Source organism: Labeo rohita, unplaced genomic scaffold, assembly GCF_022985175.1.
Source record: "Labeo rohita strain BAU-BD-2019 unplaced genomic scaffold, IGBB_LRoh.1.0 scaffold_216, whole genome shotgun sequence".
NCBI lineage: Eukaryota > Metazoa > Chordata > Actinopteri > Cypriniformes > Cyprinidae > Labeo > Labeo rohita.
The window spans coordinates 47,852-74,838 of NW_026128396.1; the positions used below are offsets into that span (position 1 = coordinate 47,852).

At 38.9% G+C, this 26,987-nt stretch overlaps 1 protein-coding gene and 1 pseudogene across 1 annotated transcript in view; both read right to left on the reverse strand.

Annotated features, from left to right (window-relative positions):
- Positions 1 to 5,667, reverse strand: part of LOC127159433 (uncharacterized) — a 34,834-nt gene extending 29,167 nt beyond the window's left edge. Inside the window, exon 1 of the mRNA XM_051102254.1 lies at positions 4,875 to 5,667. Within this exon, the coding sequence (XP_050958211.1) occupies positions 4,875 to 4,932 (58 nt within the window). The 5' untranslated portion in view covers positions 4,933 to 5,667. The remainder of the gene's footprint in view (positions 1 to 4,874) is intronic.
- A 3,387-nt stretch (positions 5,668 to 9,054) lies between these two features.
- LOC127159430 (uncharacterized) overlaps positions 9,055 to 26,987 on the reverse strand; it is a 42,286-nt pseudogene continuing 24,353 nt past the window's right edge.

The following is a 26,987-nucleotide window of genomic DNA, read 5'->3' on the forward strand; positions in this document are numbered from 1 at the left end:
CCATCGGCAGGCCAGGTGGGCCCTGTTCTTCACACGGTTCAATTTCACAGTCACTTACCGTCCAGGCTCCCAGAACACCAAAGCGGATGCGCATCCCCCTCCTCCAACGAACCCATACTCTCACCCAGCATTGTCGTGGCACCCGTACAGTGGGACATCACCACTGAGATCGGCGAGGCCCAACTCACCGATCCTCCGCCGGCCGAATGCCCACCTAACCGCACTTACGTACCACAAGCTTTAAGGCCCCGTCTCCTCCAACTGGTCCATGCTACGCTCAGTTCAGGTCACCCCGGCATCACTGCCACTACTCAGCTGCTCACAAACAGGTACTGTGGCCTTCACTCCAATCAGACACCATCACCTTCGTTAAGGACTGCACCGTTTGTAATACCTCCAAGTCCGCTCACCAACTCCCTGCCGGCCTCCTCCAGCCACTTCCGATACCCCGACGTCCCTGGTCTCACATAGCAATCGACTTTGTCACAGATCTCCCGCCATCTTCAGGGCAGACCACCATCCTCACAGTCATCGACCGCTTCTCAAAAGCTTGCAGATTCATTCCCCTACCCAATTTGCCTTCTGCTCTCGAGACTGCTGAGGCACTGTGCAACCAGATATTCAGGTTTTATGGCCTCCCCGTGGATATCCTGTCTGACTGTGGTCCTCAATTCACTTCCCGAGTCTGGACATCATTCTGTAAGCTGTTGAACATTAATGTCAGCCTCACGTCTGGTTATCATCGGCAGTCTAACGGCCAGGCAGAAAGACTGAACCAAGAACTCACCCGGTTCCTCAGATCCTACTGTCAACAGAACCAATCCGTTTGGAGCCAGTACCTTCTCTGGGCAGAATATGCACAAAACTCACTTCGCAAGCCGTCTACTAACCTCACTCTCTTCCAATGCATCCTGGGTTTCCAACCACCACTCTTCCCCTGGTCCGACGAACCCTCCGAGCTCCCGGCCATCGACTCATGGATCCGACGAAGTGAGGAGACTTGGGATCAAGGGCACGTCCACCTCCAAAGAGCCGTCCGCCGCACCAGAGAACAGGCTGACCGCCACCGACGACCGAATCCTGCCTATCGTCCTGGTCAGTGGGTATGGCTGTCCACCCGAGATCTCCGCCTTCGGCTCCCGAGCAAGAAGCTCAGTCCCAGGTATGTCAAGTCAAGTCAAGTCACCTTTATTTATATACCGCCTTTAACAATACAGAATTGTGACAAGGCGGCTGTACAGTATTAAATAGGAAACAGTACATCAACAATGCCAAAGGCAACATTAAACACTCACATTATAGGTAAAGGTAGTTAATCAAAAACAATAAAATAAAATGCAATATTGTGTTAAGAGAAAGTGTCCCCAACTAAGCAAGCCAGAGGCGACAGCGGCAAGGAACCAAAACTCCATCGGTGACAAATGGAGAAAAAAAACCTTGGGAGAAACCAGGCACAGTCGGGGGGGCCAGTTCTCCTCTGGCCAAAGTTCCCGTGGTCTTGTGCCGACAGCCGTCTAGGTGATGTGGTCTTTAATGTGGATCCGTCTCTGGGGCTCATCTAGTTGATGTGGACTCCGCTGACATTCAGGGCTGAAGAGGTCATCTCTAGGTGCTGATCCACCGTCTGGGCTGGGTTCGGACTGGATCCGGGGGACTGCAGTGACCATCTGATCTGGATACGGACTGGATCTGGTGGTTAATGTGACCTCGGAATAAGAGAGAAACAGACTAATATTAGCGTAGATGCCATTCTTCTGACGATTCACCGAGTACATCGGGTGTTATGGGAAGTGTTCCCGGTTCCGGTTGACCTAATTAGTGCAGCCTAACAATCCTTTAACGGATTTGAATTATAAGAATGTGGATTTGTTATGTGTAAGCAAGGTTAAAGAGATGGGTCTTTAATCTAGATTTAAACTGACAGTGTGTGTCTGCGTCCCGAACATTGTAGGGTAGATTGTTTCAGAGTTTGGGCGCTAAATAAGAAAAAGATCTGCCGCCCGCGGTTGATTTTGATATTCTCGGTATTATCAAATTGCCAGAGTTTTGAGAACGCAGCGGACGTGAGGGACTATAATGCGAAAAGAGCTCACTCAGGTACTGGGGAGCTAAACCATTCAGGGCTTTATAAGTAATTAGCAAGATTTTAAAATCTATACGATGTTTAATAGGGAGCCAGTGCAGTGTAGACAGAACCGGGCTAATATGATCATACTTTTTGGTTCTAGTAAGAACTCTAGCTGCTGCATTTTGGACCAGCTGGAGTTTGTTTATTAAGCGAGCAGAACAACCACCCAATAAAGCATTACAATAATCTAACCGTGAGGTCATAAACGCATGAATTAATGTTTCAGCATTTGACATTGATAGCATAGGTCGTAGTTTAGATATATTTTTGAGATGGAAAAATGCAGTTTTGCAAATACTAGAGATGTGGTTTTCAAAGGAAAGATTACCATCAAATAGCACACCTAGGTTCCTAACTGATGACGAAGAATTGACAGAACAGCCATCAAGTATTAGACAGTGTTTTAGGTTATTACACGCTGAGGTTTTAGGCCCAATAACTAACACCTCTGTTTTTTCAGAATTTAGCAGTAAGAAATTATGTATGTGGGTCCATTCAAAATTCTTAGAGAGATAACTCCGGTCTCATTTAAATTGGCTCTTCCACGCAATTACCGCATCTCACCCACTTTCCATGTCTCTTTGCTTAAGCCCGCTGGTGGTCCGAGAGGAGTGGAGGACCAGGAGGAGGCTGGTGACCAGAGTACCCCTCCACTCATCATTGACGGCGAGGAGGCCTACCAGGTACATGAAATCGTGGATTCCCATCGCCGGGCCTGAGGTCTCCAATACCTAGTAGACTGGGAGGGGTATGGCCCGGAGAAACGATCATGGGTGAATGCTGAGGACATTCTCGACCCCAGCCTGTTAAGTGATTTCCACAATACCCATCCTGATCGGCCTGCCCCAAGACCTCGTGGAAGGCCTCGGCGTTGTGTGCTTCCTCGCGTCAGGAGCTGCTCGCAGGGAGGGGGCTCTGTCACGAATTCAGTCTCTGTGGCTCCCTTCGATCACCACCAGAGGGACCCCTCACTGGAGTATTAGTTCCAATTTGGACTCCATTTCCCACAACCCTGTGCCTGGGGCTGATCACCAGCACAGGTGGCAGCCATTACCCGCTCTATAAATAGCACGCTCACGCTCATCTCCCCGCAAAGTCTTGTTGTGCTACTGCTGACATTTCTGAGCGTTTTCCCTGTTTGATCTCCCGTTGCCTACCCGTTTGTCTTGGAACACTGTCTGCCTGCCGCCTGCTTTGTGACCCCTGCTTCGTTTCTTTGGATTTACTCTGTTTGATAACCGCCTGCCCCGATCTCTTGCCTGGACTCTGTTGCTGTTATTGGTTTGTCTACGTTGCTCAGTTTGCTCCCGTTTGACCCTGATCTGTCTGTTTATGAGTTTGACGCTAATAAAGTTGCACATGGATCCCAATCACGCTGACTCCTCGCTACATTAAGTCAGTATTGTGCACTTTATCTTTCACACATAAAAATTATATGGTCTTCTTTCAGATTGGTGGTTACAATGGAGTACTTCAATAGCAAAAACAAAACAAAAAAAACAAAAAAAAAAAAAGGGGGTGTTTAATGAGTCTCATCACAAACACACATTCTGTACATTACCTGGCCAAACAGATATAAATCAATAAATCCACTTATACTGTATTGTTTTGAATAATAATAATAATAATAATAATAAAAATAATAATAATTATAATGGTAATAATAAAGTAAATCTTTGTTTAACTTGTTTTAATAAGATGTATGACCTTTCTAGATTTAATTTTTTTATGATATGGATGCAACAATACAGTTAGTCCACAGTTCAATATGTACTTCGGTTTTTAACCACGATTTACGGTTAGGTTTGGTTCTGATAGCTTGCAACATCAGAGTTTTTTTTTTTTTTTTTTTTTTTTTTTTTTTTTGCATCTAATTAACAACAAAATACTCCTGTAAACAATTGTACACTGGAAAAATGGATTACTATATGTCTGCTTAATATTCTTTTGAGAGAGGTATTATTTTTCCCATTTTTACACAAAATAGAATGGGTTTCATTCATACTGGACGCCAGAGGGCGCCCTCGATATATATGCGTCAAAGAAGTAGCACTAATGACGTTCAGTTCCAGCTTCTCTAATATGGATAAAGGCATCGCTATTGCTGCAACTGAATAAAAAACAGATATAATGTTAAACGTTTTGAATGATGAAATGTAAGGACAACAAACACTCGTCTGCGGTAATATATGGTTTATCTGATGTTTGTAAGCCATAATGTACATGCAGTGTAGAAACTGTCTGCCTCATTCTATGATAAGAAACCATATAAGATCACAAAAGGAAGTTATTTCAAACACTCGACTGATGCTGTGAAGTAAAAATAAGTTATAATGTTCTCTTTTGTTGGGCAACAGGTTTAGAAAGGCTTATCATTGCATTTCATTAGAAGGGAAGATGCGTGTGTTGCTTTTTTCAAATATAAGCGGGGAAGCATTTCTTCATCTCAGCACGTGAAATCACAGGCACACACAGCAAATTTCGAGAGAAATAAAACAAGGCAATTATTTAAATGCAAAACTGAAAAATCGCGATTCACAAGCACGTATTGAACTGTGTAGTACCGAACGGCTCGATATTATATTTATTGTGACATGATCAACTGATGCTAAGACATAAGATAAAATTTAATATGCAATAAGATAATAGAAAACTAATTCACAGATGTGAGACCAGAGTAGATCTCACAGTGAAATCCTAGCTTGATTTATGATTTTGGTACAACATAGAAACGTTTCAAACTTACCAGTCAGGTTCCAAAAGCACAAACAGCAAAAAACAAACGAGTGAATCATTTTCTTCATCAGTTTAGAAAAGGAGAAATGCAGAAAATTAAGTACTGTAGTGCATCTATAATCACCGAGATGAAAACTACTTCTGTGTTAGTCTGTTGGCTGTACTCCAATTCCGCTTTTTTCTCTCTAAACCACAGTCTGTCATGTTTTCACAGAGGTGCATGCCACTGCATTAATTAACTGAAAGTAAAAAGATAGATCAGATAATATCCTGACAGAAAAGTACTAGCATTTTCTATTAATTTTACAGACATCTCCATCAACACTAAAACCTAACATAGTGCAATATGTATTTCAAAATACAGGTAAACTATGAAAAATCAGTATGGGAAATCCTTCATATTCACATATACATTTTTTATTGACAGATGAAGCACAGGAATAAATAAACCATAAAATGAAAATATACCTTCTGAAGTTACCCATATGAGAATTGTGCTGAACTGAAAAAAGTTTTGCAAAGAGAAATGGTGCAAGAATCCTCCAGACCACTGTGTTGTAATTACAGGAAACATTTAATGGAAGTTACTGTGGTCAGGACAATTATTGTAAATGTATTTTTGGTGTATTGCGACCCGCCAATAAACTGAGAGAGAGAGAGAGAGAGAGAGAGAGACGACCAGCTGACTTTAACTGAAATGTTGACTGTTTATTATTGTCCTCTTTTTAAAGCTGCTTTACACCAACATTTAATTTTTGTTTTCAATATTGACACTATTTTCCTGTTTAACACTGTAAAGCTGCTCTGGCGCACTGGCACAATGTGTATTGTATAAAGCGATATAGAAATAAAGGTCTTTGAACTTGACTCGTTGCTTTGTGTAGCAGTTGATTTACTCCAGACGATGGCAGTAGTGCAATATCAAGCTGCAGTTAAAAATCCAACGAAGAAGACGACAAACATTCCGCCTGTCTTTTTTATTTATTTATTTATTTATTTTTTTATTGCAATGAAGAACAACAAAGAGTACAGTACATTCAAAACAAACAGTAGGTACAAAAGATACAAACAGTCTTTCAATAATAAACAAATTATGGATTAAACGTTAACAGAAATAATAATATGATAGACAATACTCTTAAGAAATGTAAAAAGTCCAAAAAAAAAAAAAAAAAACATAAAAAAAGGAAGAAGAGAGAAGAGAGGGCAAATCGAAATACAAGTATATTAAGGAAGAATATTAAACATGGTACAAATACTAGTTTTTATAGCTTTTTTGTTAACAAATGTTGATATTTTATACAACTTCAGTTCTTGTTTGAAGATGTTGAAGATGATTTTTACATTTATGGACATAAAACTTTACAATAAACAACAGGAGGTTTAAACAAAATCTTGCATTAAATACATTTTGATCTTTAGCATAAAACCCAAAAAGAATGTGTCTAACATAAGAAGAAAAAAAAAAAAAAAAAAAACATTTTGGACAATCAAAGCATTAATATTATTCCAAAAGGACTGAACGAAAGGACACTCCCAAAACAAATGAGCTACAGATTCAGAAGAAATTTCACAAAAAGAACAAGACGTATCGATGTCACTTTTGAATTTCTGCAAAAACTGCTTGACAGGATAAAATCTGTGAATTATTTTATATTTATTTTTTTTTTTTTTACTTTATTTGTTGGGAAACATTTCTGAGGGAGTGACCAAACATACGGCCACTTAATACCATCAAAAAGATTGTTCCAATAAGAAATGGAGATATGATTTATAATAAGGTCCAAAAAGAACATTCCACCTGTCACTACCCGATCCGTACCTGAAACACGATTTGTACTGCGCATGTGTGGAAACACAAGTTTTGCTCTGCGCATGTGCAAACTTGCGCTTTTCACCATAATAGAATATAAAGACCTTTAATTTTTTTCAGCAGTACAGTGAATTTTCAGTCTTAATATAATATTTTTTCGGTTTGTCAGCCAATGATTCATTCAGTCAGACGATTAAGTGGGACTGTGACACACCCAGAAAGAGAAGGGTCTGGCTGCAGACACACTTGCATTTTCAGACTTGCTCTCTCAGACTTGCACTCTCAGACAACAGCACTTCAAGAAGTCTTTTTTTATTATTTGTATTTTATTTAATTTATTTATTATTATTTAATTGAATATCTGTAACGCCAAGCCAGCAGAGGGAGCTCTCACCCTAGGACTGCCTGCACGCTCCCTCTGCTGCTTCTACTGCTACATCCTGTTTGGCACTATTTAAAGACTGACCATGTGCTCATAACTTTGCAAAGTATTGCCAGTTTCATCTGCCTTACTGAGTGTTTACCATTACTCTGTTGGATTACCTGTTGCTGTCTTGCTTTTGTTTCTGTTCCAGACTTTCTGCCTGTCCTGTCACGGCCATGAAGGCCATTTAGGACTAAAGACCACGCCTGCCCAAGCATCTGCGCCCATGCCCCCAGAGGTGTCAGCGCAAGCTGTAGATCCTTCTATGGGGTTTTCGTCCCATGAAAACCATTATGCCTGTCATGCCACGGTCAAAGAAATCATTCATGAACAACCATCAAAATGGATTCACTCATCCCACTGTGGATATCTGTTGTAAAATGTTGAGATATTGCAATACCCTGTAATGGCTCCCTAAATAAATAAAATGCCTACAAATTATGCCTGCTCTGCCTGCCTCACCATGGCTTCCTAGTCTGCCATTGCTCCACGGCCCAGGTCCTCCAAGGTTCCACTGTCTGCTATTTCTCCACGGCCCAGGACCTCCAGTGTGAAACTTAATGCCACAGCTCCACGGCCCTGGTCCTCCAAGGTTCCACTGTCTGCCACAGACACGGCCCAGGTCCTCCCGTGCTTCACTGTCTGCTACTGCTCCAGTCAGTCCAGATCCTCCAGTGCATTTCACTGTCTGTCCTTCATTTCCACAATGATTAATACCTGCTCTAGATTACCTAGTTTAAAGATCGCAACCCCCTGTTTTGCCTCTGTTCCCCACCCACCATTTATAAAAATGAATATTTTGAGCGCCAGGTTACAGAATAGAAGATATTTGTCTTCACCAAGTATAAAGCTGTTTATTTTCACAGACTGCATTTTTACAAGTTCTGCTGTTTCTACTGTTACATTTCCTGTTTGGCATATTTAAACATGACAATGATGCTCACCAGTTTTGTGAAGTATTGCCAGTTTCATTTGCCTTACAGAAGCATTTTTACCTTTACTCTGTTGGATTTACCTGTTGCTGTCTTGCTTAATTTCAGGATAGTATTACAACAACGGATAATGAAATTGTCGGATTGTTTGCTGTTTTGGACTGACTTCATGACTTTTGACCCACTGCCTGTATAATTACTCAGCTGCATTGGATTAAATTTACGTTTTGTATGCTGTTGGACTGCCTTTCTGTTATTGACCATCTATTTGTTTTCTTGTTGTATGTTTTTTGTCATTTGTAATAAACTTCTTAATTCCTTTTATTTTTGCCGTTCAGTGCATCTACAATTTAAATATTAAATTACACAACAATAGCCATATCTGCAGACAGAAAAAATGAATGACAATGTCACTAAAAGCTTATAACAACTCTTGGCATGTTTATGAATGTTGTCATGTTTTAACTCTGTATTATTTACTTCTTATAATGTTTTGATTGAATTCAGTCCTATGTTCAAATCAAACACCAGCCAAAACAGTATATAACCAGATCAACAGTGAATGAGAAAATCTGAAGTTACAATCAAGACAACACTGTAAAAAACAATTTGAGTCAACTTAAAATAATTTGTAACATGGTCTGCCTTAAAATTTTAAGTTCAGTCAACTCAAAAAAGTCTATTCAGCTCAAAATGTTAAATTATACTAAGTGACAACTTAGATATTTGAGTTGAATCAACTTACAATTTTAAGACAGCTGGGTTACTTACCCATCTGTTAAGTTTAGCAAACTTAACAGATGTTACTTAGTACAAATAACATTTCAAGTTGACTAAACTTATTTTAGTTGACTGAACTTAAAATTTTAAGGCAGCAGGGTAACAAATTATTTTAAGCTGACACAACAAATTGTGTTTTTGATTTTTTACAGTGAATGCTTCTCACTTTAAACAGAATCAGACTCAAATTTATTATATTTTCTTATCTGATGGTTAATCAAATGAAAGTTGGTGATAGGACTTTACACTAATGACTGTCTGTTTTCAGTTGTTTCAGATTCAGGTCTGTCTCCAGGTGTTATAGCAGGAATAGTTGTTCCTGTACTGCTGGTACTTATAGCTGCACCTGTAGCTGGTGTGTTTTACTACAAGACAAAAAGACAAGTGTATAATTATTATACAGCTGATCCAGCATGAGAAAAATAATGAGCTTTAATGTGTTGCAGATTTATTGTGCTCAGTGTTGGGGAGTAACTAGTTACATGTAACGGAATTACGTAATTTAATTACAAAATAAATGTAATTGTAATTAGTTACAGTTACTGAGAAAAAATATGTAATTAAATTACAGTTACTTTTGAAAAATGCCAGTGATTACAAAGGGGATTACATCTGAATTTTTTCACACCCCCACTTACAGATTTAAATGACTTCTTTTAAATTGCATTGACTGCTCTAAAATGAGACACCAATGTTTCAGGAGTTTAGGACACAGAATAGGACACATGCTTATTCAATAACTGATTTATTTCTTATTTGGGTTTATGCATAAACTTTATTTTTTTAGATTTTTTTTTTTTTCCAAGGCATTGTTAGATGCTAGTGTTTTCTGTCATAACTATGCTAACATTTGATTTCAAACCCAGTATCATAGCTATTAAACTATTGTTATGATGTTATTTATGTTACTATCTTGGTATGACATATAGCACAACTGCGCTCACGGTGACCCGAGTTTAATTCCTGTCTCAAGGTCCTTTGCCGATCCTGTCATCTCTCTACTGTCCTATCACAATAAAAGGCATAAAAAGCTCAAAAATATAAGTAAAAAAAAAAAAAAAAAAAAAACAGTCTGAATTTGTGGTGGCTGTGCTTTAAATTAAATTATTACACAGCTCAGATTATTTCGGGGCAACTTAAGTCAGTGCTCTGTGCTTGATCATTTTTCTTGGTGGAAGCATTGCGTTTGGTTAGCTAATAAATTATTTAAGCTTAATTCAATATTATGTGTACAATTTCTTAATTCTGTCATCCTGGTATCGTGGACTTGCTCTATTGTTTCATAGAAAAGCAGCTGCTGCCATTTTATTTTTATTTATTTATTTATTTATTTATTTTGTACATTGTAATGGATTATAAGAACTAACAAACTAGTACTAATACTTAATTATTTATGTGGTGAAATGTTGTGTAAAAAAACTGGTATGACTGCACTGTATCCTTAAAATGTCTAGTTTGAACTTGCCATTTTCTAGCAACTGATTTCTTCATGGAAGCTTTGCATTCAAATATTTCAACTCAGATCAGTGTTTTGTGTCTAATTATTTTAACACAAAACATCTAAATAATCTATCAAGCAGCTGTGTAATAAGTGAGATAATGTACATCCAGCCAGTTGTTATTGCAAAATAAAGATGTAGGGGAGACCGGGTATAGTTGAAACACAGGGAGAGTTGTAACACTACCAATTCCAGGAATCAGGGATAAGATAGGGGTCATGTGACATTTTCAATTTCCTCAGGTTTCCTTAACAATCACACGTGGAGATTTTCCAGTCAGTCTTGCAATCTCTCCAGAAGCTACAACAGAAAATTGAATTCTGAGGTAAGAAAGTAAAAAAAAAAACAAGATAATATTTTGTTTAGTACCGTTGTAGATGATGTTGTATGAGTTATATCAGGTCAAACTGTAGTTTCTCTAGTAAAGAATGGTGTATCAACCTCCTGCTAATTTCAAAGCACCATGCTAATACAGCTAGCTAAACAATGGGTGACAGTGGCAGGGTAGGTTGAAACACGTGTTTTGAAAGTGTTACAACCATCCCCTTATATACAACTTAGAACATTTTGTTCACATTGTGATTTTATTAATTCTACAGAATGCCTAGAAAATGGGTGAGAAAAACAAATCGTGAAACCTGCCAAAAAAAGGGTGTTGGCTGATAACTCCTCTTCAGAAGAGGAAGATTTCTGTGTCATCTGCATGGAACCATTTAGAAATTCAAGACCCAAGGAAGTGTGGGTCAAGTGTGTTTTATGTAGCTTTTGGGCCCACCAGGCATGCACTCCATGCCTGACCAATTTCATTTGTCAGCATTGTGACTCTGATTAACAGAGTCAATATGTTTAGTTTTTTCATTTGTTTGTTCTTGTCACCATTGTGACTTAAAATGCATTTAATTTGTTAGTTGTTGTCACCATTGTGACTTACAGTAAGAATGCATTTTATTTGTTTGCTCTTGTCACCATTGTGACAGATAAAGAATGCATTTCATTTGTTCATTCTGTGGAATGGGGGTAAATATGTTTATTAATTGGCTCTCACTCACACACACACACACGAATGTGCACGTACAGACATGCACACACAAACGCACATGTGCATGCACAAACACACACAATATGCACATACACTTCCAATATTCACATATATTGTATTGTTGCAGTCATTCATTTACAATAAAACTGTTGTTGTGGCATATCACTTGTAGTACCCTTAGTTTTTGTGCATTTTGTCTACCTGTTACAACTTACCCCAGTATGTGTTACAACCTACCCCTGTAGTCTGACAGTAATCAGTGTGATGAGTAATGAGTGTACTGTAACTCTGCCTGGTTTAAATGTTTCAAAATGATTAACAGTTGAAAATATTAGAAATTTAGAAAAGTAATCAAAAAGTAATTTAAAGTAATGTTACATTACTTTAATAAAGTAATTGAAATGTTACACTACTTATTACATTTTAAATAAAGTAACTTGTAATCTATAACCTATTACATTTCCAAAGTAACCTTCCCAACACTGATTGTGCTCAAATATTATAGACGGTGGTAAAATGGCAGAATATGACTAATGATTTAACAAGCAGAAGCAGGATGCTGTAGGGTATCAGAGCGAATCAGACAAATGGAAGATTCGATCAGAACATTTGGTTGAAACCAAAGAGCCAAATACCACAAAGGGGGCCAGGACCACATCATAAATCTGTCCAGGAAACCCTGGCGCCAGCCAGCCTGAAGTAAGCCTAACCAACCAACTTTTACAGCTTTGAACAACTTGCAACATTAAAACAAAAGAACACAATTACTGATAATCCCAATTCAGGAAGGAGATTGTCAATATTGGGGCGAGAAACCCAAGATTAATGGTCAAAGATGCAGCTCATCAGGACCATCACATGAGGAAACTTTGTTGGGTGGTGCTAAATTCCTTTGTTCCTTGGAACATGCCCTTAGTTCACAGAATGGCAGAGACTGTCCCTTTTACCTAAATATGCACCAAAACGATGCTTAAAAGGACTTATGAATGAACATCAGACCATTGCATAACTCCCTACTATGTATGTTACCCACACATTTGTCTATTATGTTCTAATCACTCCTTGTGTATGTCCTTTTAATAACTATTGAATAGCTTAAGGCTTTATATTCATGTTTGGTATGTATGAGTTTGAAAATTCATGCTTTGAACGTTTCCACCAATCAATTCATTGTCAAATGCGTTGTATTCATGTTATAGGAATCATGGCCAAATTATACTCTGCAAGAGCGGGAAAATTCTGACCATGTGACTGATAAGATAACATGCTGATTTATGTTTTGGGAGGAGAAACATAGCAATATCCTGAGTTAAGACAACATCTAATTGGTCAAGACACCATTTTGGGATGTGTCCAAAGCTGAGTTTAAAACCACAGGACACCATCAAGTTTTGCTTTTAGCTATTGGTTTAACCATTGCTTTTAGTCAGGCTCTTAGCTTGTGCTTTTAGTTTGTGCTTCGTGCCATCTCTTTTAGCCATGCTTTTTGCCATAATTCTTGCCGCTGCTTTTTGCGTTCTTTGAGCGCTTCCTGGCTTGCACGCCAGCCACTCCTCTAAACGAAAACATGAGGAGATCATCACATTTCTTTCTTTTACTTTAATCTTTTCTTTCCGTTGAGAGTTTCGTGTTCTAAGTTAAGTTTTTCCGCTAAGCCGTGTCTCAGACTTCGTGCCTGCCTCAAAACTTCAACCAGCCTACATGACTCCATCATCCAGCCAACGCCCAAGACATCACTTCCAACGACCACGGACTTCCAACCAATCAGCAACCTTGGGGAACCCCTTTCTGCAACGACGTCATCAAAGGAAACCCCTTAACACAAAGGCAACGCAAGTACAACCTGACAGTGTGACACATAACGTAGCATATATTTGAGTTTCAGTTAATTTTTGTGACAGAAAGTCAAATGGCAGAAAGTGACATCCTATTTGTTTTCTTTAATTTACAAAATGGTATGAGGCCTTTAAAATTAACATTATACTCCTTTGTCAGTGAGAGGCGCGGTCAGAATCAGCACATGGTCATTGTCTAGTGGGCTTTGTTTTCAAATACACAACTCTTGTCATTGGCATTTCTTCTGCTGGTGGTTATAAAACAGACTTGCATTACTGTTGGTGCCCCCTTCTGGATTGAGGGTGAATTGCCTGTATTCGTTGTAAGGCCTCATGCACCGAACCGAGATGCCCTTACTGTGACGGTTCAGTACGAATACATGTATGGTTACACCCCTAATTTTTTATATATGTATTTTAGGAAACTTAACTTTTAATTTCAGCTTTTATTTCCCCAGATTGTGCTGCAAACAGTTGCTGTGACCAAGGGGAGACATACATGCCTTTGATGAGTGAAGTCACGCAGCTTCAGAATGCAAAGAATATATCATCTAAAATTACTCAAAATCATATTGCTCTTCATGTGAAGGAAGTTCACACTGATCTACAGACTAACTCATCGTTATTTGACCATCTAATAGATATCTAATCAGAATCTCAGATTTCATACTTGCTTCTCCACTCTCAATTACTTGCTTATAAAAATATTTTGAGTTGGTGTATGTATAGATTATTCTGGGTACGCATGTTTATTCTTAATGTCATGTCTCTCTGTGACTCCCTTTTTACTTCTAAAAGATGCTAGAAAGTGAGTTTGTGTCTAATTTGAAAACTGTATATTGCCACTGACTGACACTGTGTGAATCGAGCACTTGTATTGCAGGGATTTTTTGGTACTTTTTTTAGTTTTTATATTTCATTTGAGTTTTTTAAATTGCTTTGTTTTTGTTATACTATATATTATACTATATGATTGTGCTGATTTTGAACCCATATATATATATTGTATTAACTGAAGTGCATGTGCCCATCTATGTTTCTGGACAGATGTGAATGTGAATTCTGATGATTTTCACTGTTGTGTGACCTTGATTTGTAACTGTTCTTTTGATCTTTTGATTTAATTACCAAAGATTTAATTTAATTCTTATCTACTAATACATTAAAAGTATTCCTTACTTATTGTCACACCCCTGTGGACTGTTTTTGTGGTTATCCCTATGTATGCCCTTAATGTCACTGTTTGATCATTTTCACCTCCCATGAATAAATGGGACATGAATAAATTATGCAGTTACATTGTTTTACTGTTGTTGTTGTTTTTTATTTGTTGTTTAATGTCAGTAGTAGCACAACTAAAAGAGCAAAAAATGGCTATTGTTAAATTACTGAATTGTTACCATTGTTGTGGTTAGTGCACTGAATGTTGAAATCTGTAATCGTAAAAGATCTTTAATCAATATGAAAAGTGCACTAGCTAACTATTTCATTAAAAGTTAGATCACATTTTTAAAGCAATCTATTTACTATTTATTTGAAATCAAACAACTGTGATTTCATGATGTATTAATGCACTGATAGAAAAATAATTATAAATATTTTAATGAAGCTCCAAGTGCATAACCAAAGGGATCACTAACCACTATAATGGTGAGATCAAACAAAATATATATATATTTTAGGAAAATTAACATCAATTTATAAAGTCAGCTTATGTGATGATATCTCAATTTTTTCAGTTGTTTTGACAATTTAACAGTATTGTTAAACTAAAATAATTTAATTTCAAGATGACTTTGGGAAATCACTGAATGCAACTAGAAAAATATTTCTTTCAAAGTGGAGGAAATGAGTAAAAAGTCTAAGGCTAAGAACTGCCCCACCTTTTTTTTTTTTTTTTTTTTTTTTTTTTGGTTCATCTTCTGTTGTTATGTTGCACACCAGCAACATTTTAGTGCACCACTGCCTCTCACTGGTGTATTAATGTTATTGGTTCCTTTGTGGTTACTTGAATATTTTAAGTAAGTGTCACTCAAAACAGCAAGTAAATTGTTTTATTTGCCTTGAAAGTAGCTGTAACTTAATGAAACCTAGTAAGTATAACAACTAAGTAAAGATAACTAATTATATCTAAGATAAACTGTTGGATTTTAAAGTGTAGGGGAGCCTTGGGCACAACCTAACATTTTTGAATTTCTCAGTTTGTGTAAACCCACACGGGGTTAATTTCACAATTGTCTAGTACAAATATGTCACTTTTTTATTTATTTATTTATTTTTTTATAATTACAATGTGTACATTTTTTGCCATTTACCTCAAAAGAAAGGAAGCAAAATGTGACAACATGCCCCATAGGTGGGGTACATTGTAACATGAGGGGCACGTTGTAACATGCCCATAAGACAACTTAAAATGTTATCTGAACTAATGAAAAAAAAAATATGCAAGACAGACTAAAATATGTTGTCAATAGAATAAAATTGTCTCTTTCAAATAAAGTTATGTTTAAAAAAAATAAATAAATAAAAAAAATATTGAACACATTGCAACCGTGATTGGGACGGCCCTGATTGTGATACGCAGCTATACTGTGTAGTTTAAAACAATGTGTGCAAATGAAGAAACACATTCAAAAAAACACTCCCCTCCCTCCGAACACAGTTCTCACAGAACACAAGACACATAAACAAACCAAAAGGCTTTACTTTTTTTTTTAATAACAATTTCTGAGCATTAAACATTGATTGTCAGTCTTTATTCACCTGTTTCTTGTAGTTTCTCATTAAAATCCATATAAGTAAACAGTGTAAATTACATCGCTAATGTCATAGAATACCATAGTTTAGCGGGGCAGATTGTAACGCAGTATTACAACTTTACCCATCAGCGTGACTGGATTTTAAAACCTGTTAGTGTCATCTATACTAGATCCAGTGTTACGACCCGTTGTCTAGGGGTTGGATGCGCGTGCGCATGTAAGTGACGGGATTCCAGATACAACAGATCACCAAAACACAAAACCATAAAGTTAAATCATTTATTAATGAAAATAGATAAGAAAATATATTTATATAAAGAAATGGAGCAATGGTTTCAGGGTGAACCAAGGCCAAAATAACAAACAAAATCCAATAGAAAATAAAGTCATATAAATAACCTGTAAATAAAGAAAATAAAATTACAAATAATTTCCCTTACTCCCTAAACGAAAACACATCGCAAAAACAATTAAAAAATAAAAGGGCAGGTCACCCCTACGCTCCAAAAACTCAAGCAAACTAAACAAATGTCCTCCAAAACAAACTAGGGTTCGGTTTGTAACTCGAACCACAGAATAGATCTTATACAATATAAGTTAACAGAATGCGGACATTAAACTAAACAAATCAAAAGAAAACAATCAGTGATCGGTTGTAGCGCTGGAATCCGGAGCTCCACACGCCACGACGCACAAGCTTAAAAATGAGCTCGCCATGTTTCGAAAACGCCGCCCTTTTATCAGCTGACTCCAAGTTCACCAACCACGTGATCCATCGCTACGCCAATAGGGTACCTGTACACACACATACACACAAGCACATGCACATACACAAAGCGAATCGCGCAGATGCGAGGATCCTAACATCCAGCGATTAATGAATCTAAACTAATAAATAACAGATTGGAGATTAAAATAGTAGCAGATTTGTCTTATTTTAAATGAATGGTAAAAACTGAGATGAAAAAATTACTTCAGCCAGCAATGTACTTTTACTATGGTAAAGTAAATATTCAGCGATTATCTTCAAAAGGCTTTTGAATTTTGGCACACTTTTTTCTCTATACAGTGTTGCTATGGCAACTAGTAAATACCGTAAATTTGGTTTTGCCAGCATGCGTGGAAATACTTAAACCACGTGTGTTACCCCGTGTTAGTTTGTTCCCCGCGCTCCCCTACTAGAAGCTTTCAGGCAGGTGCTTTGGCACTAGCTGGAGATACCCTTTTCAGGACAGTGGCCCTCCTGGAGAGTCTGATACATGTCCTAAATCAAATACCAAAGGGTAAAGGTTTGTCTGGTTAACATTAGCAGTTATCCCTTCCTGTTACATGTTGTAACTACTTCATTATGAGCATGAAGCACCTTTGTACTTTGTGACATGCCCCTGGGCCCGTTTCACTTTAGCCAACTGTGGGGTGAGTTTTTGGGAGTAATTTTGAACACCTGCCAAGAACTATAAATTGGTCCTTTTTTTTTTTTTTTTTTGTTTTTTTTTTTTTTTTTTTTTTGGCCCCCTTCTGTTTATCTTTTCATTTTGTTGTTCTTTTGGGTTAAACATTACTTTTGAATTTGTGTTTGGCAGGCCTGTATTTTATGTTAAAAAGTTGACTTTATTATGTTTGTGTCATGTTAATTGTTCTTTATTTGTGCTTTCTCATTTTTTTTTTGTTTTGTAAAGTTCATTTTTCGTTAATAAATATTTCTTCAAACTGTTTTTGTTCTCATTGACTCCTTTATTTGTCACGGTTAAGAGCCGGCCGTGACAACTTTGACAGTCATTCATTTATAGTATTGTATTGTTACATATTTAAAAATCTTAAAATAGGTTTGTGTCTGAGGACTTATAAATAAATGTCACATGGCATTATGACTCAAATGTCATGCTACACAAAGACAAAATGCTGTATGAGCTGCATTGGAGACAAATGGCATTGAAGTTGTTGAAAAGGGCAGTTTTTAATTACATTGTACAGTGAAAAAACATTGCAGTAGTTTAGACAGTAGATGGTAGTTTACTTTTGATATGAACGTATATCATCTTTTCATAGTTTACAGTAAGTTACTGTTTAATGTGATGTCTTTTTTTTTTTCTTTTTTAGACAAACAGCACCATGGTGATTTTGTGTTAAAGCTGTTCCATGTAAAGCAGAAGTCAAACTGTGAATGTCGTATGTGTAGAATGAAAAAAACACTCTTAAACCACATGCTACTGACACATCAGTGTCACACACTGACAATGACCATAGATGTGCAGTAATAGACACATTCTCATGCAGACTCTATTTGTCTAACCAACAGATCAAACCACATCTTTGTACAAAAGAAAATATTTTAGACCATAGCAGGTCTTATTCTTGACTTACAAACTGAGCTGCTAGAGGTTCAAACTGCCAGGGGCATCTAAAAGTAGTGGAAAAAAAGGACACTTTTACAGAACAACAGTGTAAACTGCAGTACTAATATTTTTCTTAAGTTCTTTGCTTTTCAGCTTTTCTTTGCTTTATGTTTTTGGCAGAAAGACCTTAAAGCTTCTCTTGTATTGACAAAACATTTATTAGATTTATTACTATTATTATTCTTGTTAATGTTAAGCCCTGGCCAAAGTTTTTTTTTTTTTTTTTTTTTTTTTTTAATAAGGGTTACACTTTGGAACGGTAGTGTATGTATGTGTATATATATATATATATATATATATATACTACCATTCAAAAGTTTGGGGTCAGTACATTTTTATTGTTTCTTTTTTTTTTTTTTTTTTTTAAGAAATTAATACTTTTATTCACCAAGGATATATTAGGTTAATAATTAAAAGTTTATTAAAAGTTAATAATAAATGATTTACATTGTTATAAAATATTTAGATTTTGAATAAACACTGTACTTTTTAAACTTGTTATTCATGAAAGAATCCTGAAAAAATTACAGGTTCCAAAAAATATTTGGCAAAAAATTCAGCTTTTCATCACAGGAATAAATTCTATTTTAAAGTATGTTAAAATAAAAAACATTATTTTATATTGTAAAAACATTTTGCAATATTACAGTTTTTCTATATTTTTAATCAAATAAATGCAGCCTTGATGAGCATAAGAATCTTCTTTAAAGACTATTACAAGTCTTACTGACCCCAAACTTTTGAATTTTATTATATTGGCCAGTATTTATATATATATATATATATATATATATATATATAGTTATATGCAGTTATATATATATATAGTTATGTAACCTTTGTTCTTATTATTTCAAACATATTTTATAATAAATAATTCTATTAATTATTTGATTATTTAAATCTCCTGTTTAAAAAATAGAAAAATAGATGTGCTATAGTTGTATATATTTATACACAATATAGTCATGTATATTACTGCATATAATACAAATTTTTAAATTGTATTGCATGCCTGCTGCTGCCATAATACGTCTTTATATACAGTTTGAATATTTATGTGCTTTTCTTCTCTTTCTGCTCCCACTTGCTGTGGTGGAGCAGTTATGAATTGTTCTTTATAGATATAGAGATTCAGATCACAATTAAATTACCACATGATATTTGTCCAGTACAAACAGTATGTAAATCAGCTGGGGATTTTATGTGCGGGTGAGAGATAAACACAGACATTCTAGATTCAGATGGCAATAAAATCACATAGTGAAAATAACTTGTGTCCCCATTAGAAACAATTACCGTCCGAATAGGGCATTAGATTCAGGAACTACAGGGTGTCACAGGAGGTTCCAAGTGAAATGATCACTGAGCTGGATCTGGTCAAACAGTCTGAAGATTGATTATCTTCTAATAGTAACACCTGCATAAACCACATCCTCCTCTTTAAATTTCTGTAAAGGGAAAAAACACAGGTTTAGAAATGAAATCCTCTAAATGAAACTGTGAAAATGTAACTAATTGAGATTTATTATGATTTTGTTTCAGTGCAAGACATAACAGCAAAATTGTTAATCTTTTAAAATTTTCATTTATTTATTTTTATTATTATTATTATTTTTCCTCCTCAATTTTAAAAGATGATACCTGAGTTTTAAAGTTCAAGTTTGGTGAAAATCAAGTGAAGACCTGACCAATAGAAAACAGATATACGTCACAGCATGATGTCTTAGTTCAGTATTTCACAATCCTGGTCCAGTGTTGACAAATTGCCAATTTTGTTGCTAGATTTATCAACTTTTCAGACTATCCAAACTACTTTCAGAAAGCACCTAGCGACACATTTTGCTGTTTTTAAAATGTATTTGTCAAATCTGTCAGAGTCCAGCAAGTTCAGTTGTGTTAAGTATAAATTTGGACAAATGTTCACTGAGCCTCGTAACACACTTTTATTTTGAAATATTACACAAAGCCACTAGAAGGCAAGCCTGCAACCATTAGCTGAAAAAGCGTAACGGCTAAAGCTAACGCTTAAGGTCTGGCAGTACATGGGGTTAGGATTTAGCAATAAGGAAATTTTTTGTCTTTTGGCGCATCAGCACGGACTTATAATTAGTAAACAGACACTGCAGCGGTTATGTAGGAAACTTTATTTATTCAGAAGAAAAAATCAGACAGACATTGAGGAAATTGCCTCTTTTGTGCAGTCTGAAATGGCGACCAGTGGTCGACTCCACGGATATCGGTGGTTACATCTGCGTGCTATTCGAAGAGGATATGTTGTTTCTCAAGAAACAACATATCGCCGCTTTTCCACTATCGGGCCGAACCGTTCTGTTCGCTTAACCGTTCCGTTCCGGGCCAGTCAGCACGGATACGGTTTCATTTTCCACTGTGGTGGTGATAACGGAACTCTTTGGAATGTAAATAAAAATGCGTTAGTTGTTGCCTTGGTAACGCAATTGTAATATAAACAGAGATATGGACGATGATCAGATATTTCTGTTTTTCCCTTTGCAAAAAAAAGGACACAACTATAAACAACGCAAAAAATAAACAGAAGGCGATGACAGGTATAAGGTTACCAACAAATGCTGAGGGGATGTGCACGCCAACGGAGACGGACAGCGTTCTAAGAACCGTTCTGCACGACAGTGGAAAACGGCTTATGAGGATGATGATCAAATAAAGCAATCGATCCTGAAGGAGTTGAACACCGGCACGCTCAGTACTTCAGCCGGGGTCCCAACGCATTGTGGCATATTCATATGATAAACTCAAGCCGTACGGCATTGCAATTAATGGTTGCATTGACAGCTTCAGTCGGTTTGTGTTGTGGATGGAAGCATGCAATACATTCACGTAAAAATACGACTTTATTTTCGTAATTTTGACTTTATTTCTCAAAATACTACGATTTTAATCTCGTATTACTACGAGTTTATTCTCGAAATATTTCGACTTTATTCTCATAAGATTTCGACTTTATTCTCGTCACATTTCGACTTTATTCTAGTAATATTTCAACTTTATTCTCGTAATATTTCGACTTTATTCTCGTAACATTTCGACTTTATTCTCGTAAGCTTTCGAGTTTATTCTCGTAGTTTCGAGTGTATTCTCGAAATATTACGAGTTTAATCTCATAATCTTAGATTTTTTTTTTAAGGTGGCACTAAAACGCCGTCGTAGAAAGGAGACCAGAGTGTGACGGAATGAACGAGGTGGAAGCAAATGCAGGTGAACACAAATGTTTTATTAAGACAAATGGTGAACACAAACTCCGTGGTGTAGCGTCTGGACCAATCAGACATACATTAATTGTTACATTTAACAAATAGTCTTTAAACACAACAGGCCAGCTACATGCTGGAGCTCTGGAGACAAACTCCCCCAAAGCAACGAACACCCCAAAAGGGCTTAGTTGCCACGGCAACGATCTGATACCACAGGTTTTATTGCTTTCAAGGAATGTACATCTGCCCATGCTACATTTCTCTATAGGAAAGACACAACGCCTATAGAAATGGACTCTTTCCTACTCATTCACAGACAAACCTTTCTTTGACCTTCCTATCACACATAGCCCAGGTCATTGTGTACAGTATTACTGCATTGTATTCTAATTTTGTCTGTTGTATTTGTATTTGTCTTTCTACTGTTTTATGCATGTATTTTGGTAGATGACTAGTAGTGTAACCCACCTATGTCATGCTTGGACTCTTTGAGTTCGTATTTTAATGATCTAAAAGATGGTGTAAATTAGATGTTGATACCTTTGCAACATGTTAGTGTTTTAAGAAACCTTAGTAGTTTTTGCATCAACACCCAATCGAATTACATATGCAAAATACCATGCTCACAGACAAAGAGTCGTAAACTTTCCCTTCAAAGGCGAAAGTTACCATTGGTTTGCGGACCTCCTGGAGGCGCAGCCTCCAGAGAGCTTAAAGGCAAACGGTTGACCGCCTCCCTAGTTCTTCCTCCTTCTTCACTCTCTTCACTCGTGTGTAACATCTTCTGATTGCTGCCCGTGTGGAGGAACCCACGGGGAGCCGGAGCCGGCACAGGGCGTGCCCGGCGGGCCCGACAGGCCCAACATACAGAGCTGTGGCTCTCGACCACAAAGAGCCAGACAGTTTGACTTAACCCTGGAATTCATCTTCATGACTCGCCTCAGTCAGTCAGTGGTTCTTTTAGAACCTAAGAAGATGAGCTAGAACTCTTCAGGACTTTCCTAAGCACGCGCCAGGCCTTGCGGCCTTGTCTTTTCATTCCCCAAGGATCACAGGACTTCAGCTGAGTCCCTCTCAGCTCTTGGTTCTTCTTCACTTTCACATGGGAAGACACTCCCAGTCACCATTGAGTCAGAACATCTTTGGAATTCATCACTCTTCAGACCCGGAGAAACGTGATTGCAATTCCAAAACCCACCACTGCTCCAAACCAAGACTTTCAGAGACTGCATTTGGACACTTGTTCGACGACCAAGGCAATGCAAGTATCGTACACTTAACTAAACATACAGAGGTTTAGTATAAGCTGTAGATAACACTGATGGTTTCACAGCAGGTGGTTAACTGACTCTTTCATAGCTTCATTTCCTTGTCTCTCTCTAACTGCTTCTCACTGACCATTCCCCCATGTATGAGTGACTTCATGTTTGTTTGTTTAGATTAGTTATGTGTTAGTCCTTTGTTAATAAACTATTGTGCACAAATTACATGAGTTTTGATTCTGATTCTGCCTTGCAAATTAATGTCCCTTTACGATTCCGATTCGAGCTACATGCTCTAATGCAATGGTACTTTAAGAAAGTTATTCTCTGTGGCCAAGAAAATATCATTTCTTAGAGTTGATATAAAGATTATACTGAATGTTCGCTGAGCGAACAGATTAGTTGATGGAAAATTAATTCTGCTACAGTTACTTCTGGCAGCTGATATAAATAATTGTAATTAATCATAATTAATTGTAATTATTTATATACAATTCCCTTTGAGCTAAATCGCAACAGTGGTGACGCTGATGAACTCCGTGGGTGAAGATGGGATCTCTCGGCTGGGTGACGCAGGGGCTAGATGGCTGGTGGTGATGAGGTGAAAATCTCCCGTGACGAAATACACATCCAGACAAACGATCGACGACGAGATAAACAATCCAAAGAGACACGAAGACAAACCAACACGACAGTCCAGCGTCCGGTACATCTATCAGATGGGGAAGAAGAGAATGAGGTGAGTATATGTAGCTGACGGTGATGAGAGACACCTGGTGCGGGGACTGATTGGCAGCTGACTCCAATGAGCATGACGTAGACACAGAAGACACCAAATCACGAGACCTGAGAACACAGCCGATCCATGCCCCGTGACAGTACCCCCTCTCCTAGGAACGTCCCCTGACGTTCCCAGCCTCCTGTACCTGTTGATTGAAATCATCAATAAGAGAGTGATCCAGAATGTCTCTAGCAGGTACCCAACTTCTCTCCTCCGGACCGTAACCTTCCCAGTCCACCAAGTACTGGAATCCGCGTCCCCTCCGCCTAGAGTCCAGAATACGGTTGACCGAATAGGTTGGTTCCCCGTCTACGAGCCGCGGCGGTGGGGGAACTGGGACAAGCGGATTAATACGAGCAAAAAATACAGGTTTGATTTTTGACACATGGAACACGGGATGAATCCTCCTGTACGCTGGAGGGAGATTAAGGCGGACTGCCACCGGACTAATGATCTTGGTGACAGAAAACGGGCCAATGAATTTGGGAGCAAGTTTATTCGAAACGGATCGGAGAGGAATGTTCTTAGTAGAAAGCCACACTTTGGAACCGACGACGTATACGGGAGGCCTCGACCGGTGGCGATCGGCTTTGGCCTTGGTGCGCGCTCCCACCTGGACCAGAGTCTCACGGGCTCTGGACCATGTGCGACGGCACCTCTGGACGAAGGCGTGAGCGGAGGGGACCGCGACTTCGGATTCCACACTTGGAAAAATTGGTGGCTGGTATCCTACACTACATTCAAATGGGGAAAGGCCCGTGGCAGATACTGGTAAGGAATTGTGTGCGTACTCCACCATCGACAGCTGCTGACTCCAGGAGGAAGGATTTCGAGCGACCATACATCGTAGTGTTCTCTCCAAATCTTGGTTGGCTCTCTCAGTTTGCCCATTGCTTTGGGGATGGAACCCCGAAGAGAGACTAACAGTGGCCCCCAGAAGTCTACAAAACTCTCGCCAAAATTTGGACACAAACTGGGGTCCTCTGTCAGAGACCACGTCTGTCGGGAGGCCATGTAACCGAAAGACGTGATCAATGACTGCTACCGCTGTCTCCTTGGCTGAAGGTAATTTGGGCAAGGGGATGAAATGAACCGCCTTCGAGAACCGGTCCACCACGGTCAAAACTACCGTGTTCCGCGGGCCCCGCAGCCAGAGGAACGCGAGTTGGCCCCGCAGCCAGGGGAACGCGAGCTGGCCTCGTCGCCAGTGGAACGTCCGCGGTCACCGCCGCGTCCGGAACAGCGAGCGCGGTCGCCGCCGCGTCCGGAACAGAGAGCGCGGTCGCCGCCGCGTCCGGAACAGAGAGCGCGGTCGCCGCCGCGTCCGGAACAGAGAGCGCGGTCGCCGCCGCGTCCGGAACAGAGAGCGCGGTCGCCGCCGCGTCCGGAACAGAGAGCGCGGTCGCCGCCGCGTCCGGAACAGAGAGCGCGGTCACCGGCACGTCCGGAACAGAGAGCGCGGTCACCGGCACGTCAGGAACAGAGAGCGCGGTCTCCGCCACGTCAGGAACAGAGAGCGCGGTCTCCGCCGCGTCAGGAACAGAGAGTGCGGTCACCGGCGCGTCAGGAACAGAGAGCGCGGTCACCGCCGCGTCCGGAACAGAGAGCGCGGTCTCCGCCGCGTCAGGAACAGAGAGCGCGGTCACCGCCGCGTCCGGAACAGAGAGCCGCCGCGTCAGGAACAGAGAGCGCGGTCGCCGCCGCGTCAGGAACAGAGAGTGCGGTCGCCGCTGCGTCTGGAACAGAGAGCGCGGTCGCCGCCACGTCCGGAACAGAGAGCGCGGTCACCGCCGCGTCCGGAACATCACCGCCGCCTGCCCACGGAAGAGCGTCTCTGCCCCCGCCAGAAAGCAGGGCCGCATCTGCGCAGCCTCGGCCCTATAGGTGTCCATCCCCGCCAGACAGGCGTAGATGAACTCGAAACGAGCGGCCGACGCCGCCTCAAAGGACATCCCCGCCGTCTCGGGAACAGAACGGGTGGTCGCCGCCTCCCTGAAAAAATTCCTCCCCGCTGGACCCATCCTTGCTGGCTGCATTCTGTCACGTTCGGAACAGAGAAATGGTCAGGGTCCAAAATGCAGGAAAGGAAAATTTTAATTAAACAAAACACAAATAAACATAAACCAAAAGGCCAACACGGCACAACACGACTAGAATCAAAACAGAGGAACACACACAAAGACAATGCAGCCAGAATGAGTAGTGGGAAATGAGAGTTCTTATAGACCAGATAATTGTGAACAGGTGAGAGCTTGATGAGTGCTAATGACCAGACAGGTGTACAATCAGGGAAGTGCAGTGCAGGGAAGGGAAAACAGCGACCTCAGGTGGCTGAGGGAAGCCCCACAGCCCAGATCATGACACAGAGGTGTTTTTTTTTTTTTTTGTTTTTTTAAATCTTATCTTTTTTTTTTTTCGAGAAAACAGCTTATCATCTGCTAATCTTCAACATGTTTTACACTAAACAATGCTGTTGGATTGAACTATTTTTAGAGTTTACCACAAAAAAAAAAAGTTTTATAACTTAAGTCACTGACTTTTTGCGACAGGTGGGATTCAGCTTACAGCACTTCTCATTCATTCCCAAGGTATCCGTAAATGGCGATTGAGTGTAATAATAAATCGTTTTATTATTTTACGGTATTATTTACATTTTTATCATCGTTAAATACCACACATTCATTCAGCTATTTTAAACAATAGAATAAGCAGTATGAATGCACATACAGAATCAGAATGCACATACGGAAGGGAAACATATTTACATTAACATTTTAGCAGGTTGAAGATGAAAACATGATTAATTGTTGTTGTTGTTTTTTTTTTTATTATTACTTCTTTCCTTTTTTTTTTTTTTTTTTTTTATTAAATGTAGCAATAGTCTGTTCTCATGAGAAACTGTTTTTGTATGTATGTGCACTGAACACTAACTGGAAACTCCCGAGCCGTAATAAGTAGAATGTGGAAGTAGTTGTACAAGTAGTTCGTTATATTTTCAGCTGACACAGGAAATACTGCATCAATTTCACAATTGCCTAATGTCCTTAAAATGGACTTTGCTGATCTATTACTCTCTTTAGTTACTATGGTAAAGTAAGTGTCATGAATATTATGGGATGTGAGTCAGTGTGTCTTACATTGAATGCTGATCTTATGTGCCCGGTTGCATAAAGCACCTTAAGTGTAATTTTCCCTTAAGATCGCCCTTATGTTTCCCTTACACTTAAGGGCGTTGCATAAAATATCCCTTAAATGTTACTTAAGGGTTTCTTTAGTTGAAACGTCATAGACCCTTTGTTAAAAAGGCCTGCTGTATATGGACTTTTATTTTGAAGGTTTTTTGGCGATCAGCCAGGGTGTGAATGCACCG